This window comes from Prunus mume, linkage group LG2 (assembly GCF_029339155.1).
Source record: "Prunus mume cultivar Tortuosa linkage group LG2, ASM2933915v1, whole genome shotgun sequence".
NCBI classification, from domain to species: Eukaryota; Viridiplantae; Streptophyta; class Magnoliopsida; order Rosales; family Rosaceae; genus Prunus; species Prunus mume.
This window is the reverse complement of record NC_142699.1, coordinates 17,317,612-17,337,576: the sequence shown is the minus strand read 5'-3', so window position 1 is coordinate 17,337,576 and position 19,965 is coordinate 17,317,612. Positions and strand designations below refer to the sequence as shown.

At 35.7% G+C, this 19,965-nt stretch overlaps 2 protein-coding genes across 5 annotated transcripts; both read right to left on the bottom strand.

Annotated features, from left to right (window-relative positions):
• Window positions 1–2,016: 2,016 nt before the first annotated feature.
• HB17 (homeobox-leucine zipper protein 17) lies at window positions 2,017–4,939 on the bottom strand. The gene is made up of 4 exons (XM_089044510.1): window positions 4,629–4,939; window positions 4,033–4,220; window positions 3,833–3,912; window positions 2,017–2,522 (listed from the first exon to the last, which is right to left on the bottom strand). Exons 1-4 carry the CDS (start codon window positions 4,720–4,722, stop codon window positions 2,204–2,206), a joined length of 681 nt encoding a protein of 226 aa, XP_088900636.1. The 5' UTR covers window positions 4,723–4,939; the 3' UTR covers window positions 2,017–2,203.
• Window positions 4,940–8,769: 3,830 nt separating this feature from the next.
• Window positions 8,770–19,471, bottom strand: LOC103341595 (DEAD/DEAH box RNA helicase family protein). 4 transcript variants are annotated; one of them, XM_016796580.2, is made up of 20 exons: window positions 19,332–19,471; window positions 18,911–18,996; window positions 18,046–18,140; window positions 17,831–17,966; window positions 17,392–17,649; window positions 17,096–17,284; window positions 16,886–16,998; window positions 15,985–16,216; window positions 14,740–14,903; window positions 14,275–14,356; window positions 13,722–13,811; window positions 12,843–13,076; window positions 12,399–12,470; window positions 12,017–12,169; window positions 11,774–11,917; window positions 11,237–11,395; window positions 10,737–10,820; window positions 9,819–10,391; window positions 9,254–9,357; window positions 8,770–9,124 (listed from the first exon to the last, which is right to left on the bottom strand). In XM_016796580.2, exons 2-19 carry the CDS (start codon window positions 18,938–18,940, stop codon window positions 9,265–9,267), a joined length of 2,901 nt encoding a protein of 966 aa, XP_016652066.2. In that variant the 5' UTR covers window positions 18,941–18,996; window positions 19,332–19,471; the 3' UTR covers window positions 8,770–9,124; window positions 9,254–9,264. The 4 variants fall into 4 exon arrangements, with proteins under 4 accessions (XP_016652066.2, XP_016652067.2, XP_008243363.2 ...); XM_016796581.2 differs by having other exon boundaries at window positions 8,770–9,048; XM_008245141.2 differs by having other exon boundaries at window positions 18,046–18,128.
• Window positions 19,472–19,965: the final 494 nt, after the last annotated feature.

Sequence of the window (19,965 nt, the reverse complement as noted above, 5' to 3'; positions counted from 1 at the left end):
ACAATATGCTTGCTGAGTTCATAAACAATCTTTAGAAAATGGTTTTCTCGTAACTTAATTCATTTTTAGATCATAATCACACCAAATTGACCCACATGGATATATTTATATATGTATGGTCAATTATACAATAATTAAACACACCAGGCATCACTCTCCTTTCTTGAAGCACTTTTCACTTTCTCCTAAATAAAGGGTGCAAATTCTAAACCCCACATATTAGTACTTAAAAAAGAAGCTTGCATTGCGACGACTTAAGCAAGAATCTAGGACCAGGCTTTTCTTTGTGGAGGGTCGTTGTTTATGCTTACCAAACAATGTGGTAGGGTTTGAGACAGCAAATATGAATTATTAGCTTTAAGATCGACCTTTTGCTCATAAGTATACGAACAAAAATACTAGTCATATCGTATTTATATACTATCTTATATACCACATTTCTCATAGAAGTGAGTGGTATGCAAATACGAAAATACCTACACATATGCACAGCCAACCCGCTAAGGACTTCCCATTATTTCTCATTGGGCCTATTTCATATATCTTCTTCTTGGTACCAACGGTCAACATAGATTGGCCCAATTTTAGGGTTTCCAAGCAATTGCTAGCATTATTGATTGAGCTCATGCATGCCACATTCCGAAATTGATTAACTAAAGAAATGGGGATACAAAAAAAGAGAATTGCAAACCAACTTGCATTTCGTTTTTCACAAGCTCCCCTTTAATTGGATGATCATAACTTGATTATTTATAGGCATATCAACTTTAAATTAGGCACAAATCCAAATGCATCGAGTGTATAATATTACGAAGACCCCGTTCACATGCATCGTAATGGGGACTGTTAAACCACAATTATCCGTTCCACACACGTGACTGACAAGAAGGTTGACTCAATCTTGGGCTCTGATCATCATAAAGATAGGGTTGCTAATTACAAGAGAAGTATATTAATCATAAATGTTACGAGCAGCACCAATAAAATTAGTGTAGGTAGCAAGCAGATTTCGTGCTTGTGGGGTCTTAGTTTATTGAATCCCAAAGCCAACCATGTGAAAGAACATTCTTTCTGAGTTGGTGACAAACTCTCAATCCTCTGCCATTTCCATCCTCAAATGGCCTTTCACATATCCCTCTCTTTGAGTTAATAAATCTAAATTCCTCCAAAAGAAGTAGAAATTTCCAAAATACAGCTAAGAAACAAACTCATTATCCCTTTGGAATTTTTCTAGTTTTATTATAATAAATAAAAAAAAAAAATAAAAAATAAAAAAAAAAAAAATAGAAATAAAGGGGGAACATACGAAATGGGAACTTGGGGACATGTTGAGTGTATGTTTTGACATATAATATTATAGGTTGGAAATGAACGTTGTGACTAAATTTATGATAATGCGTGATGAGAGTCCATGACCGTCCATTTGGAATAAAGATGAAGCCAAGTGTATGGCCCATGTGATATATGCACCTTTAGGTGTGTGAATTTATTCTAAATGTTCGGTTGGGAGGGAGTTTATATTAAGTGCCACGTAAAATGATTATCGATTACAAGACAAGCCAATGCTTAACTTTGCCCTACTTAACCCCGTTTCCGAGGACCAGATGCTACTCTACAACCCCCCATATTGCCACATATTTTTCAATTTTGGTTTGTCGATGGTTGTTTCTTTCTACCAATCAAGTGAAAATCAACAAAATAATTGAGTCCATTTGTTGTTTTTGCCCCAAGTTGTTCCATTTTCCTAGTAAGAGGCCCATTGAAGCCGGCACTTGTTACAAATGAAAGCCCAAAGCGTGATCGGGGTCTCGTAATCACATGACTTTGGGCTAACCTTTGCATCACTTGTAAATCTTATTGGGTTGTTTCTAACGCATCATTAACATTTTGGGTTGTTTCTTGGACTGAACCCATTATCACATTTTGAGGTCTCTAAGTTTGACTTGACTGCTTAAAGATTGAAGCAATTTCAAAATGGGGTTTGAAATCATTGCTAGGCGAAAGTGGCAAACATGCTAACACAAACCAACATTGAAACATTAACAAGTCAGTGTTTTGTGTCCCAACCCAACACCTTGTATAAACAATTAATTATATGAACATTCTCTAATCTTTCGCTTTTGACTATTTCCATTGATATTGATGATCGCGATCAAGTACTGGGTCAAATTACAAACTAAACAATGCAGCCAGCACCCCGGGATTAGAGGGCGGGCGTTGCCACTTTAGAGGACAAGGTGGTAGCGGGGGCGGAAGAAATGTTGGTCTTGGTGGGGCCGCCTCTGTCCCTGTCCCTGTCGAGCGTCGTGGTGGTGGTGGTGACTCGCTCGCAGCGAGGGCACATGGTGAGTGTAGATGCCGGAAGAGGCTCACAACTGTGGGGAGAAAGCACGGTGGGTGGGCCCACCTTCATGGCCCTCAGCTCCTCTACCTCCCTTTGTAGCCTCCTGTTCTGTTCAGTCAGTGATCCGAACCATCTCTTCAGATACTCGCATTCCATCTCTGTTTGCTTCAGCTTGCTCCTGCATCACCAGTCACATTAATTCATTAATTAATTAATTACCAACTTAATTATATATTACATACACGATAAGAAACACTTTTTTGGTCTTTGTTTTTTGGGTTGGTTGGATGATACATAAGAAACACATTGAAAACTATACATGCATGTGTATAAAACACATAGAAAACTACATGCATGTGTAAAAGACATGGGAAACTTATTTGATATATTAATGAATGAACTCACACGTAAATGTGCAATAACTGATCCATCCATTTTCCAACCGTAACATATGCTCATTAATTAAATATACTTACCATAAAACACTCAAAACCTCAGGAAAAAAAAACCAGAACAAATATGTAGAAAACACACATGTCCAGTCCATGTTGAACTTGAACAAACAAGACAAGTAAAAAAGGTCAAGACCTGTAATTATTTGACCAAATCAAATTGTTATGGGTTAAAATAATGTGAGAGTTCATGCGATAAATCATAGGTACATAAAAATTATAATCGATGACATACATAATGATCATAAATGCATGGCTAGTCCATCCAACGACCGAGTCAAAGCAGGTAGTTATTATTAGAGTGATGAAACTGACGAGACGAGCACACGAGGCTAAAAACAATATCAGTACTGATCCTCTTAATCAATGCACCACCACACCATCATTATGTTGTTTATTCTTTGGAAGACGACTATCATTATCTTCCTTCATAAAAGCTCACCTCACGAATCATAACTTGTTCATAATTTTGCATCTGTACTTTGACCCACCCACCCAGAGTCGTAACTGCCCATACTTTCTTATTATCATTTGATAACATCATATTAGGTTAAGCCATTTTCATGCAAAGGAAAAAAAAAGAAAAGAATATTCTGACATCTTTTAGCTTTAAAAAGAAAACTAGAGAAAGAGAAGGCACTCTCTATGATGTTTAAAATAAAATCTGCCAAAGATTCTTTACGTGCGTGCGTGCGTGCACAAGCGCAACAAGTGACTGACCACTAAAGCAAAACCCTATGAACATCAATCGTTGGATAGAGATATAATTGTATGCACAAATGCACTCACATGCCAGGATGACAGGATGCCAGGATGCCAGGATGCCAGGATAAGAAGAATTAGATACAAACGATAAACATAATTTCTGAAAAGGACAATACCTAGAGATATATATAGTACACAGCTTATTTAAATCCCAATCCCAACCACCAACAAAATAATTAATGAATGGCCAATTCTGAGTCCATGAGTCCATGACCCTAGCTCGTTATACACACCATTATAGCACGCATATAGACATAGATATAGACATTACCTGGCCCTACGATTTTGAAACCACACCTCAACTTGCCGTGGCCTCAGCTTCAACTGCATCGCCAACGCCTCTTTCTGTTTCTGCAAAACACCAACCGTGGTCCAAAAGGGTCTCCATTAATTATTGAACAATATTTTATACATGTATTTATACGTATTTGCTTAATTAATCCTATTAACACAGCTTAGGTAGCTACGTACAGGGTTTAAGGTGTGGTGTTGTCGGAAGCTCTCTTCAAGAAGACGAGACTGTTCCTTTGTGAGACGAAGCTTCTTCCGCGGAGGGCCTGATCCATTACTGCTGTCTTCTTCGTCTTCCACGCCTGCTGTTATCCATTCTTCTTGATCTGCTTGTATGGATGGTACTTGGTTTATGTCCAAACCTCTCACTGCAAAACCCGATTCACAATTTTTTGACATATTATAGGAAAAGTCTTCAAACAAATTTCAGCCACCAAACTTTTCTTTATGAGACACGACAAAGAGAAAGCTTCTTAGTTTGGAGACTTTCAACAGAGACAGAGACAAATATTGGGAAAGAAAAACAAAAAAGGCAAAAAGAAGGAAAGACATGCAAGATATCCGGGTGAAGATCATATCACATGTGAAACTGATTAACCCCCTCGAAAAAAAGATCATATGTTTAAAACTTATATAAAAAAACAATTATTGGGAATATCTCTCAGATAATAGAGAGCGTGAGGTTCCCAAATAAGGCACAAACATCAATTGAGTCTAACAAACTCTAGAAATGAAGAAGATAGAGAAAAGATAAGCTTGGTGGGCTAATTAATTACCAGATGAATTAGGAAGAGACGGGTATGAAGAGAAGCCAGGTACAGATATAGTCAACTCCAAGCTCGACGAGCCCGTTGGTGGAAAAACCGCCATAAACACCTGATAAACGTGATTGCAGGTAGGACGAGAAGAAGAAGAAGAAGAAGAAAGGAGAAAGGAGAAAGGAGAGAGGAGAAGGGTAAAGTAAAAACAGAATGAGACAGAGATGAAAGCCACAAAACTATATGATGAAATAGAGAGAAAAAGTTAAAAGATGGAAAGGGCAAATAAATAGTGGGAGGAGAGAAGAAACAAAACGAAAGGGTAAAGGGGTAAAAACAAACAAGAAAAATATGAAAATGAAGAGGGTGGAGGGTGGGTTTTGGTTTTGGATTTGGAGTTGGGTTAGGGTTTATTTGACTGTTGTCGTCCAAGTCAAAGGGTCTGACCGTTCCGATGTAAGACACGTGTCAAACTGAAGGAGGAAAAAAACCAGTGTAGGAGAATAACCGGCAAGTTTTCTTGTTTAAGCGATTATAAAAGGAAGGAAAGGAGGGGGTCCGAGTCGTGAGTGTGGTTGTCGGTTGAAAGGTCAGCTGATGAAATGATTGGGTAGCATGAGCTTGGGCCTTGAGCCTTCTTCTCTCCCGCTGCCTGCTACTCCTACACCTACACCTACACCAACACACACAACATTTTCCATGCTCCGCCCCTCCTTTATCTCTCCTACCTTATTCAAAAGCGCAATTGGTAACCTATTTAATGGACCGACCCATAAGAGTATTTTGCATTTTTGTGCCTTTTATTTATTAACTTTCATCAATCATCATAGGAGTGGGTGTGGTTCAGTAACTGCAAATTTTTTTCCAAATTGTAAATTAACCGACTATTTGCGATAAATTAATTTTTGAAACTGCAAACCGACCTCTTTTTACGGTTTACAGCAAATATCGTTCGGTTACAATAAATTAAACCGATTGAATATTTTGGGCATAAATTAGACCATTTTATATCTTTAAGTGTGGTCTTTTTGTGTCATAAAAATTCAATCTTCCACACTTTTAAGCCTAGGTTTGATGCTTCTTTTAAAGCTCTTTGAGTTCAAACATACTTTAACAAAATAAAAATAAAAATTCACAACATCAACTTCTCAAGCATATATAAATTCACAACCTCAACCTCAACTTCTCAAGCATTCACAACCTAAAGAAAATCCAATTCGAAGTTAATTAAAATTACAAACTAAAAGGAGAACTCAAGTGTAGGTGATGGTGAGTGTATTTTATTATAAGAAGAAGCCCTTATTTATGAGTTGGAGTGAAGGTTGTGTTTCGGGTGTATCGGTTTGTGTTTGGGGGATTAGAGGCATTAGATGTGTAAGAGTGGCTAAACTCCATCTATAACACAACACAACACAAAAGCAACAACATAACAACATATTAATAATAGATTAAACTCATCCAAATTAAAACACAACATCTAAGTACTAAAATGCAATTTTTAAAAAAAATATTTGCGGCTTACGGTAACCGTGAGTTGCCAAAATCACATATCGCAACCGCAACTACAATTGCGGTTCGGTTTCTAAAACTGCAATGTTCAGTCGGATTTTAACTATTTGGTTCCAATATAGTATAATGTCCGTTGATTTTTGCGATTTTTGGGTCTAAAATGCCACCCCTAAATCATCATAATAGATTGAATCAATACCATTGAGAGTTTGATCACTAACGCAGAGAAAAAGGATGGTATGGGAAAGCAATGGGGTGGGGCACATTGGAAAGAATGTTTAAAAATAAAAAATTACATATATATATTTTGTTTATGTTTAAGGTGGTGGGTATAGAATTATAAATGCCAAAGTGTTACGTAGTGTTTGGATAATGAGACATTGAATGCTTGCGGGTACAAAAGGTGTTGTAACGCTTCCTCACATATGCTTATGAAGAAAATGACATAGTTCTCCAGAGGGTATGAATTTTGGAGCAGAGTCATTTATGAAGGGAAGAGCATGCTAATTTTCTGCGAACCTCTCTTGTTAATTGCACCAATGACTTTAAATCGCGTTCTGCTCTCTTTCTCTCTCTCTCTCTCTCTCTCATTAATTTCAAAACCTCTTATTATAAATTGAAATTACCAATTTACCTCTTATTCCAATTCCATGGCTTGGAATTGGGAACATGTTCCGCAAATGACCTCTCTTGTATTCGATTCAGTTTAATTAACAAGCAATTGAAATGCTTGTTAATTAAAATAAGGCTCCTAATGAATATCAATCAATAAACCAACAATGGCCCAGAAAATAATATCCTCAAAAAGTGAAGAATTATAAGGGGAACCCATTTTGTGTTTTTCTTGTTATGCACCAAACCAACCACTTGTCGGACAAACCGACAGTAGGCCTAATTATCATGTTGTGTAATTGATCTAAACCTCATTATTCCTTTTGACATGTAAAGTTACCAACTGGGTTTTAATCTAGTCAAATTTGTCTCCACTTAGTTGATAAATAACGTCTCTATATTTGTGATGAATTTGATATCTAGATGCGTGAATATGTTGGCACGTTCGTATTTTGGCAATTTCGCATCGAGTAAAGTCATGGGCCTTGTGGCGTGACAAGGCCGTCGAGTCGATGAGGTGGTTTTTGGTCAGCTTTGTTTGGTCATTTGCACTCATTTATCCACACACACAATACGACCTTTCTTTCTTCCCACGCGCTCATTGACAACACAAATTCTCCAACTCCCACCTTTCTATTTTTCGTTTTTAAAATTTTGGGTCGTAAAGTCCCCATTTTTTGAGAAGAAACTATTATTTCTAAAGAGAAAAGAGAATAGAGAAAAATTATTATGGTATTGTATGTATTATGTATATACGGCAAAAGGCGTGGGAACGTGGGGTCTACTTTGATCATTACACACATAGAAGACAAGTCATGCAACATGGTGGCTGTGGACCCTCACCATTTGAATGATTGGTAGGGAACCGTACGGGACCCACTTGTCTGCTTGTCTCCTCTCGTGAATTGCTGATTGGACATTCTATCAGACATCTACCGATGTCCTGTAATCACAGTGGATAACAGGTGGGCCCCATCAGCCTTACGGTGGTTTGCACTTTAGAACACTCACTCACACACACGTGCTGCTGCTGCTGCTCCTCCTCCTCCACCAGGATCAAAATCAATCGATGACACGATGATCTTTATCTTAAGATTTTTATCGGTAACACTCTCCTGATTCGGAATGTGATTTATTAGACATTTATTAATGTGGAAATCCAGTCAAATCTCCTTTGATTGATTATTGCTTCCCTTTTCATTTTCAAAAATTTGATGACATTGATTCGGACGTCTATTCCCCTTGACGATTGCAAAATTCAAATCAGTTGCTATATTGCAATAAGATTCCAAATTTTGATGACATTGATTTGGTAACAATAAGAAATTTGAAATACTTTGTTGGGGGAATGTTGAAGGTTCTTGCATCAAATATCATATTCAAAGGATTTGAGCAAAAAATTGCTAATTTGTTTCTCTTATTTTTTCCCTCGTAAAGAACATTATTAGTGAGCTAACGAGGTCTATCAAATTGGAAAATAACCTGGACTTGCAGAGCAACGTTCTCAGGTTCAAACCCCCTATGACACCTCGGCAGTGTGTGTAATTAGACTATATCTTGTATTAAAACAAAAACAAAAAGTCATTAGTAAAAGAAATTGACATGGACCATGATTCTACATAACATGTGAAAGGACGACCTTGTTCAGACAAAACGATTTTCCGAAATCCTGAATTATTTTGCTTCAGCTGAAGTTAAGGTATCTCATTATTTCATTATGGACTTTCCTCTGAAAATTTTATAAAATATTCCCAAGTCATTTTCTGTCGAGGACAGGATGTTTAAAAAGAGGAAGAAAGCTTTACAGCAAAGTGTGCGAGAAGAAGTCGGCCTTTCCTTGAAACAAATTGAACTTTGTCGAAAAACCTTTGCCTTTTGGAACGGAACATCTGAAAGAGGACAAATCGTCGTTTGCTAGTTGATTTAGGAAAAGAATCAAAATTAAACATGTGAATGATTACTATTAGAATAACCTAACCTATTTCAGGTTATTATTTTTTAATTGCAAAACACTTTTTTGGGTGTCGTTTACCAGATCAACGAAAGTGAAAGCCCATAAGATAAATTACATGTTTGAGTATTCTTGCATGCGAGCAAAGGGACAAATTAGGATGCTGACATATCAAATTATGTTAAAATGCCTACTCAACAGTCAATTAACAACCAACCAGTAACTTCAATGGCAAACAGCATATTTGGAGGCCACACCCAATTTGGATACGACATTCCTTCTTTGCATTTGCTGGTGGTGGCTGCATATCCAGTTACTCCCCTAACTCAACCATTACCAACTTTTCTTGGTTCCAAGTAGCGAACCCTATAAAATCAAGCCAGCCAACTACATGTAAGGGTACCTCAGAGAAAGGCCTACAGAAGCATCAAGCTTTTGCCACCTATTAGCATCAAAAGACATGGTTACTGGAAACAATTATACTACTACAGAAGGGGTTTAAAAAAGGTCCAGATGTCCATCAATACAAGCAACACTATTTTGTATGGAATTGTAAGCTTTCAGATTTTACCATGACCACACTCAGTCACCAAGTATAGAAAGCGGCTGTCTCATGCTAAGCTCTGTCTTCAGGAGCGGGAATTGCTCCAAATCATGTGAAACACCTAAAACTTTCTGCGAAAAAGAACCACTGCTTGTGTTAAACTAAGTACACTACATGAACCAGCGCATCAGCCAATCAGGAATTGCAGAGTCAAACAAATGCAGCAATTATTTTCTTTTTGGCTGATTGCAGAAATGAAATTCTACCACTAACTATGCATTGCCAGAATTAATCTTTTTGAGTTCTCCACAACTTTTTCAAATCTTATACAACCTAACCAATGCCCAATAAAATGATGGTAACAAACGTCGTATGTTTATGTTCTGAAAATAACATGGGCAATGCATTAAATGGCAGATTAAGCTAAACTAACTTAAGGAAAAAGAGCTTGCTACGGTTTAGGAACTTGCATATGGATTAATGTTCTATGTACTAATATCTCATCAAAAAATAGAAATGATGTAAAAAGATGGTTACCAAACTTATCACAGAATTACATATTTAAAAGGGCGTATACAGGAATACTATTTACCAGAGCAGCAAGATGTGCTTCTTGTAAGATGTTGCCATCTACTTCCAATCTTGCAATAGGAAACTCTGGGAGATGTCCTGACTGTTTCTTACCAAGCAAGTTACCAGGTCCGCGTAATAGAAGGTCCATATTTGCCAAGTAAAAACCATCTGATGATTTCCCCAGAACCTTCAGACGAGTTAGACTACTGACGGAAGATGCTAACAGTATACATTTAGATTTTCTCACTCCTCGTCCAACTCGTCCTCTAAGTTGGTGTAACTGAGCTATCCCAAATCTATCAGCATTCATAACAACCATCATAGATGCATCTGGAACATCAACACCAATCTCAATTACTTGTGTGGAAAGTAGTATATCTGTTTCTCCCAATCTGAACTTTCTCAATGCTTCGTCTTTCTCATCACTCTTCATTCTTCCATGCAACAATCCACATGTGTAGCCCTGGAACCTATTAGATATAAATTCAAAGTCTGCGGAAGCTGCACGAAGTTGTGGGAGCTGTTCGGATTGTTCAATGACTGGATACACAAGATACACTTTCCCTCCTACTTTTAACTCATCCAGCATCATCTGTTACATGCTATATTATTTGTATCAGATACTGATAAAAGCAAACGGGTGGAATTAGAAAAATCTTGCTATTCTAATCTACAAGCAAATAAAAAATCCATCAAGGATCATCTTGAAAAGAACACAGTGATCCCTTTGCAGAATGATGAGTTTGGTTACAAGGGTTTCTTTCTCTTTTTTATGTTTCGAATATGAACTCCGTCAATGAACCCTCTTTTGCATCAATGGCTATATTACGTTTCAAGTATCGAATAATAAACTTAAACCGGAACACCTTTTTGTTTCTGAGGAAAAAAAGAAATGTATAACAGAGTGCTGTAACAAAGTTAAAACAAGGACAATCACCTCATAAACATCCTCAAACCCATTGTCATTTCCTTCAATGATGAAGGTCTCAACTGGTGTTCTTCCTGGTGGTAAGTCGGTTATCTGTTATTTAAAGAAAGTAGAAACAAAAGAATCAACAAATACTCAATACAAATACAGGAAATCAACTTATCCAAATGTAGCACCTATTAAATAATGGAATACCATAGAATTAGCTTTTAAACTCAGAAAGATCACTTTTAAGTTACTTTTTCTCTTTTGAATATTTTCTTTTTCTTGGATGACTGGACCTAATAATCTTTTAAAATGTGGCAAACTAAGATATGAACAATTTGATTCCAATAAGAGATAACCTGATGGTTGCTTTATTTCTTAAGAAAGTTCATATATTTCACTCCAAACAAGCATTTAAGATTAGCATCTAATTATAATTTTTATATTTTAAAAAAAATCTAAAATTCAAATGAGAAAAGAAAGATTGCAACAAAGCATGAAGGAACAAGCACAAAAATTCATACTTGTGTTAATGACATATCCCCATATAAAGCGAGAGCAAGTGTCCTTGGGATGGGAGTAGCTGACATGGCAAGAATATGAGGAGCCATATGCTTGTCATTCTTGGAGGTCACATCAGAATTGGTGGCTAGCATTCTAGAACTTATGGAGGTATAATATAGCTGCAGGGATTAGTGCATCAGTTAGATCATCTTATAAAATAAATTGCAGACCATTTCAATTTTCAAGGACTGGATTATTAATACCAATTAATGATACCCTATCTAACCCCTATAAAGTTTCAAATTTCCTCCTCAACTTAATATCAATTAACGATATGAATTAACTCACAGAAGCATCAAGAACTATTCAAACAGCACCCAAAGATATTAAAAGTAAGACAAAATGAACTCCGGGAACAAAATCATCAAAAACTAATCATCCACATTCCATAAGGTATAAAAAAGTCAAATTGTATCACAGTTTGGACAGAATATTAATGGAGTACTATGTGACCAGAGAACATGACTAAATATTTAGTTCAATTAAAAGCAAACTACCTTGCTGTTAAACCGGCCTCTCTGGATCACACCAAAACGTTGTTGTTCATCCACCACTGCAATGCGTAAGGCAGAGAACTCTACTTTATCAGCTATTAAACTAGTGGTTCCAATGACCATTGATATGTCTCCAGTTTGGAGACCCTGAATTGCATAATATTAATGATTAGTACACTTTCACTACCACTAACTAGCATCCCTGAAACATTAACAAAACAAAAAGAACCGGACATTAATCCATGCCTTATGAATTATCCGCGATTGTTTTGATGGGGTTGAGCCTGTGAGCAAAGCAATAGAAGGTTTGCACTCAAAATCCTCCATATTTTCAAGCAAATTACTTAAGTGCTCGTAATGCTGGACTGCAAGCAACTCAGTTGGAACCATGAAAGCTGCCTTTAAATGAAACAAAGAAAAACGATCATAATGATCTTCTGTTAGGAACAAAGATCATAACTAAAATACAAATGGACGAAGGCCTAAACTTAATCAAAGAAACAAAATTTTAGCTGCAAAACAACTATACAACAAACGGAGTCCCAACTATTGTAGTCATATTTTAAAATATTGTATAAAAAATGTTACACAGACCTGAATTGATAATGAAAACCTTTTAATGACAAACCTGATATCCAGAGCCAATAACCTCCATGCATGCCAAAAAAGCTACCACGGTTTTCCCACAACCAACATCACCCTGAAAATAAGTGTAACAACACAGTATCAATCAAGAATCTTTTTCAGTTTTCAAGTATACCTATTATGCATGCCAAGGAAATATAGAGAGAGAACAACGGGCCAATTAGAAAAGGGATAGGAAAAGAACTAGGGCAAAAGCCTAGGCTTAAAGCTGTTTTCAACCAGAAGCCAACCACAAATGATCTTATTTTGTCATCACTTCATAACCGGAAATTGTATATATTGTAGGTGCTTCAGTTACATGATATGAAGGTCAAGTCAATTCAGATCAAGATGTAGAATTACCACTTCAAAATCAGGATTAATATATGATTAAAAGTTGTAATAAATTTTAAAACAAATGATACATCCTGTACGCAAGGATTAAAACCTGCAAAAGCCGATTCATAGGAACTGGTTGCCTAAGATCCCAGATAATTTCTGAAACAGCAGTGAGTTGACTAGGAGTAAGGGTATAAGGAAGAGTTTTTGAAAACTTCTTGGTAAGACTGGACCATTCCTCCATATAAGCAGCACTTGATTCGGGCTTCCTGTACTTATCCAGCAATCCATCTTTCTCTATTTGTGTACCAAGACCTTCAAGCATTTGGTATAAGCGCCCTAACTGACAGGCACTGACAATTAGGTCAGTGCGAATCCTTACTCTATTTGATAATTGCATAGTAAGAAAGCACAATTTATCAACAGTGATAATTGGAGAATTTAGATACGAAACCAGAAACAGCACTCTTCACTATTACACAGTTGGACATTTAATTACTTGAAGGAAAAAAAAAAAAAAAGTTAGCAAAGATACACTTCTCAGATATCAAATGATCTTTCTTAAGCACAAAGTAAACCCCTTGCTATTTTCAAAATTGCAACAAGAGAAAGAAAGAAAAAATTCAAAGTGCATTCTGAGTATATTTGATCATTAAAACGTAAAAAATTCTGCAAAGTAGTAAATGACCAAATGAGGCTTTAGAATCTTTTTTTGGCAAAAAAAAAGCATTACAGTTTAAAGAAGATGCATATGCATTCGGCAAGCAATAGAGAGAAGAGCATTAACCTAAGAGACTCAGATCTAAAAGCATATGCAGGTACATCTTTTATTTATTTATTTATTTATTTATTTTTAACTCTGAGAATGGAATAGGGTTTCATTTAAGTTTGATGGCAAGAAGAATGACCTATAAACATAAGATTATAACCTTAATATAACAAGGAATGGAAATAGAACAACTAATGAAGAAATTTGAATCAACATCACCTGTAGGTAAAAGAATTCATCAAATATTAGTCTTTTCCGAGCCAAATCAGCTTCGTTTATACTCTTCGGTTGGTGAATCCCAGTATATGCCTATATTATTAAAAAAAATATAGCTCAAGTTTTTTCTTAATATACCAAAAAAATGTTATTTAAAGAACAGCAAGGGGCTCATATAGCTCTCTAATAAATATATAGACACTGAGACAAAGTGGTCTCAATGGAGATGCTTCTATGCTCACTGGGGTATAAAGAACGTACAAGTATGTGTTGTCTTGAGACCAACAATGGTGGGTTAACATGGTTGCATGGGCTAATATCAAGACAATGCAAGCGTTATGACCGCAACAGCCTCCTTTTTAATTCCCGCGTGCTTAATGTATTCATGTATTCATGCATGTATGTATGGTACAATGTTCGAAAAATAAATGCTTGAAATATACATAAACAAATACTATTCATTTTATTGCATGAAATCGAGTGTAATAAGTGACCATAATTAAAGGTAGGAATTACATATATGCTTGATAATAAGGACAAAAGTGAAGGTTCTTACGTCTTGAAGGCTTAACAGCCTAAAGTCCAGAATGATATTTTTAGGAATAGGATCAATATTGACAGGCAAAACCTGTACAACTCTGGAACAAGTAAAATGGTAAAGATTTAGTTTATTGGAACCGGAGAAAACTTCAAAGAAATTACCCAATTAATCCAATACTTGAATAATTTAAAACAACTTCAAAGAACTAAGAGAAGCAACTTCCATAGGATAAACGAAGGAGTGTTATTGCAGAAAGAATAAAAACACAATTAGATATTTAATATTGAGAAAACCAGCTACTCTCCATAAATTAATGCAAATTGTATAAGCTTATCAGGACAGAGTAAGAGAAATTTAACAGCACAAAAAGATCTTAGAGTAAGAAGAATATAAATCACTATTCGCAAATGTAGCCGCTAAAGAAACTGGTTGTGTTATGATGTTACAGTTCAAGGTACCTAATAGGTTGGAGGCACAAACCTTTCCATGATGTCTCTCAAAAAATTTGGATTTAAGCCTCCTTTTGAAGGGTATATAGGATATGGCCTTCCTTTTGCGTGAAAAGACTCTTCATTTTCATCTTTAAGCACATCAATGTTATATTCTCTCATTTCATAGTGATCTTTAGAAGGCATTGTCCTCACCTATTTTAAAAGGCAACATTATTACAAGTCTCCAAATTAAGATTAAAAAAAATGAAGAAATAATATCTTTAACACAATTGTACTACATTTCATATAAAGAAAGTCCTACTTGATGAGGACATCTTTGTCAAACCCATTAGGGCTTGCAAACAAAAGAGATGGAAGAGGAAATTATTAATTAGTTTCCTAATTTATTTGCTAGTTTTCTAGGTTCTCTAAGTTTTCCAGATTTCATTAGGATTTCTAGTTTTTACAGATTTCCAAGTTTCTTATTTTATTTGGATTAGGATTTCTTTTCCTAGAATAAGCTTAATTTTCCTTTTCACTCTAGGGTTAGATTATTATAAATACACCTGCTATGTAATTCATTATGGGAGTTGAGATTTGAGATATTGAGTAAAGTTTATTTTCCAGAGATTGGAGACTCCTTGGTGTGAAGCCAAAACCCCTGGAGTGATTCCAGACCTATCCTCGTTTGTTCTATTTTCTGTTTTTCCATTGTTTCGCTTCCGCTAAACTACCTAAATTCTCAGTTCACCCATATCCTACACCACTACTGCTTTAGTTCAGTACATGAAAAGGTGAGCCAATTTATGCAACGGCACATCCATTGTAGCTAAAAGTGCTGCCTAGGGCACTAACCAACGAGTGACCATTAACTAGTCAAAAGGTCTTAAAGGTAGTTAATATGCACGAGCAGGACTACCTAATTTCTGATAGCATTACAACAATCCAAAAAGCAATCAACAAATGGAGCAATGTGCTGGCTGATGCCTCCTTTTAACTTTTCCTGTATATTATAAATAACAAGGAACGGCATCAACAGGAGAGTTGCACTTAGATTCGGTCTACTTCCATCCAGTAAGAACCGGCTCGAAGTAGTAGGCTACAGTCTTATAGGTGTGAGACAGAAAAAGAAATATACTCTCTGAACTATATTCTTCCTGTAATTGACTATATTTTCGAGTACCAGGTATCAATCCATAATAATAACACAAGAATACTGAACACGATACCAACAAAAACACATTGAAGTGCAAGCACATAATTAAACAAGACAGAAAGCCAAGGTAAAACTTACCTTGCCACTAACGCATACAAAGTCCCCCTCTTTATGCTTGTCCTCAACAATTCTAAGAAAAGGTACAGAAGTAAAACGAGTACCACGGAAAAATTTCTTCAGATGCAAATAAATTGTCTTCTTTCTTTTACTGTCACCAAAATCATTCATATGCTCAGTTGATTCATTGTCAGTAATTTCACAACCCACAACCACCTCAAAAATTGAGAAAGTACTACTAGCTTTGATTCCCCTGTAAGAAAAGAGGTAACATATAGATATCAAAACAGATTCTTAATACCCAAGCATTTGAACAGCAGCAGATTAGCAGCTTAAAGTAAATGAATAAGTGAATACAAATACATATACATGTATGTAACATCTCTGCAGATGCATTATCACAGATGAGTTACAAAGGCACAGCACTAGCAAATAGTATGCCATGAAATTAGAAATCCATTTATCTAATTTCAACACAAGTATGCCATGAAATGTTCACAGAAAAAAGAAGAAGAAGTTATTCACTATGTCAATGAAATTAGATATCCATTTATGTCATATAGACACAGATTCACATTTAACATCATTTCATGTGTCAGAACATCACGGTTTCTATCAGCTAGTTAGGCTTTCATTGTTTTTCGAAACATCTTAATTTCTCATAATATCACTAGGAACCAAAGTAAGCACCTTAATAAGTCAGCTGACTTGGAGTTTGTCAGATTAGCCTAACTTCATCCGATTGCTAAGGTGAGCACCCAGAGTGCCTTACGACACTTAAATCACTAAACAAATTCTTTCAAAGACCAAGCAAGAAAATTCTGAGTCTCTGACCACTTATAAATCTTAGCAAGAAAACTAATTAGGATTTATTTTTATTGGTGAATAATAATTTACAAGAAATTTGGGAAAATTTTAATACCTCGAATTTAATACCTTCCCAATGAAAATCAAGTATTGCCCGTCATCAATTTTAATCTGAGCATTCTGTAAATCAGCATATGTCCGAGGAAAGTGGTGAAGCAATTTCCGCAACTGTATGGAAACAGAAGAAAGAAAGTAAACCCATGGCTTCTTTCAAATTCCCGATAATAAGGGAAATGTTTCCTTTAACATAATTTCAGAAACCCACCGTATGAAAGCCACAGTTTTCTAGCTGATGACAACGCTTTTTACTTATTCCATGTATGCAACTGATAGAACTGTCCAGGGACAACTGAACTGACACAGCATCCTTTTGCGATTCAAGTGAAACTTTCTTAGAAGATTCCTCCGTAGGAACCGGTTGATATGATTTTTTAACAGGAACCAAAGTCGTGGACTGCAGAGATAAGGACAACGTTTAAGAATCTTCTTTTAATAAGGAATTTTGACACTAGTACAAGCAGGATACAGAGAATTCCATATTTCATAGAGATAATCTCGCACCTGCACTTCACCCATAGTATCAGACAGAAATCCTTCACAACTTTGAGTTTCTAAAAGCATCCTTTCAGTGAAACTTGTGGTTCCATCATACAACTCTACCCGAGGGGAACTGCTCAAAATGATTGATGGAAATCTTCTACATGCCAAGGAAACATCAAACTCATTCTCTGCATCTTTAACATACGTACCAGACTGCTTTTCAGCTCTTTCATTCTCAATCAAATTATGAAGACTATCGTACCCCATCAAAACAGAAACCTAAAAGAAAATGACACAGCAAAATATGAAGACTAGATTTTAGAAAGGCAACAACACATTCCATTTGTCAGAGTACATGCACATTAGATAAAGTTACAGCAATCAAACAACAAACAATACCACTAATAATTCTTTTTTTGCTGAATTAACCAATATCAAACTTGTATATAAACAAATCTACCTTATTGAGCAACTTTGACTGATCAGAGATGCTTGCTATGCCATAACTATCTACTTCCTTCAAAACATCTTTAACAAAAGTATGCTTTGATCGAAAACATAATTTTGATATTTTGGAAAAGACAAAATTACTGAACCTGCAATTTGAAATAGCCATGCCCACATTATTAATTCTCATACTTTCAGATCAAATCAAATTGCAAATAATCTACAGACCTCATTCTTCTACCCAAAGCATTCCGATATCTCTTCTCTGCTTCAAAAGCTATTGCACTTCTCAATCCATTCCCACTGAAACACTGAGATGGAAACTGCATTGTTGGTGTATTACTAAGCTCATATGTAAGGGTTAAACAGTACATCATACATATCTATATTATAAAGAGAACTCTCTTTGGAGATCATCATATAAAAAAAGTAGACTATACCCCGATGGTTTTAAATAGTTTTAATAAAATATTAGTTTCCAATTTCCAATCACTCTCAACCCACATATGCTTACTCTCTTTTCCTACTCAAACTCCATCTCATTGCACATAGACACTAGCATATTATCCCATTTTTTAAGCCCAAAACTGCAGGCATTTTGTTTGCCTTAGCCATTTTTCCGACTTTATGCATTGGTACTCTGCAACTCTCTCTTAAATCTCGGGTACTGCTGAAAATTTTATGATGTTTTATATTAAAAAGAAGTATATTGTAGTTATTTTCTTTTCCTAATAATAAGTCCAGAAACTTATTAAAAGTTTTATGTGAATTCTCAACTCTGACACGGCACAATAGAGAAAAAACTCTATTGGAAGTTTCAAACTTAAAGTTGGTGTTTAGTGTATATATATTGTATGGGAAACTTCAAAAACATTAACCATCAAAATTAAATTTAAAAATTTAAATCGTATATCATATTAAATATCTGAGAAAGTCCAAAACGACTCAATAATGAAAGGTGGGCTGTCCATTGGTGTAAGTAACTATAACATATATTACCCCTTTTAAATTGAAAGTTAGCATAAACTTAAGGCTGGTTCGGCCGATAATCAAAGATGTGTGAAAAAAGAAGAAGAGGAAGTTAAGTACGTACTGATTGCACAACTGAAACTGCCACTGCCATGTGCAACAAACTTACTGCATGAACTGGACATGCCTAAACAGAGAAAAACATCAAACCTGCACAAGGTTGAGAAAACATATACAACAAAAGATTAAAAAGTGTCAGACTTTCTAAAAATTAATGCACCGCCTACTCAGAGCAATGAAATGGCGAATATCAATAAGAATGCTTCAGGCGAGCCCAAAGGTTAATTCAAAGAAACCGAACTCTTAACAAGCAGTAGCGAAAAGTAAACCTAGCCATTAATCTAGCTCATTTGAACCACCCCCCGTTTCTTAATATTTTTAAAAAATACATTCAGAATATATCTTGGAACTGGTAGTACGCGCATGAAATGGAGAAATCGTAGCGTCTATTTTATACGATGCAGAAAGGGAAGTTGGCAACGTACCTATTGACCAATGCTTCAAACAGAGCCCTGAAAATCAATAACCCAGAACCGTTCGAAGAGCTTCAGTGACAAAGTCTGTTCCTTTTTCTTTTTTCTTTTTCGTTCTTTGTCGTCTAAATATCCCTCGTTCCTATGTCCGGGATATTCTTTTTCTTTTAAAATTCTTTCCTCAATATCCACCAATAAACCAATATCATATCCAAATATTCAATTTCTTTTACTATTTTCAATCAAAATAAAAATATACGCTTGTTTCTAAAATTAAAAAACATAAACTCTTTTATTTTTCTTTTTTGAAGTGAAAAAATTATTTCCTAAACAAATCTACTAATTATTTTCAAGAATATTATTTGAAGGAAACTATTTTCATTTACCAAAAAAAAAAAAAATCATTATTTTCAGTATAGTTCGCGAACAGGTCCAATTGGCTTTTATTGGGCCCAGTTTGAGAGACAGTACTCTGGCCCGATCGAATCTAGGTTTTTGGGCTGGGCCCAATCCAACTTCGTCAGTCATAATCTTTGGCCCTTTTGGGTGATTATAAATACACTGATATGCTTCAATTGCTTAATTAGGGTTTCGACGGGGAGGTCGCAGCGCGTTGGCAACATTTAGGTTTAGTTCATATCTTCCT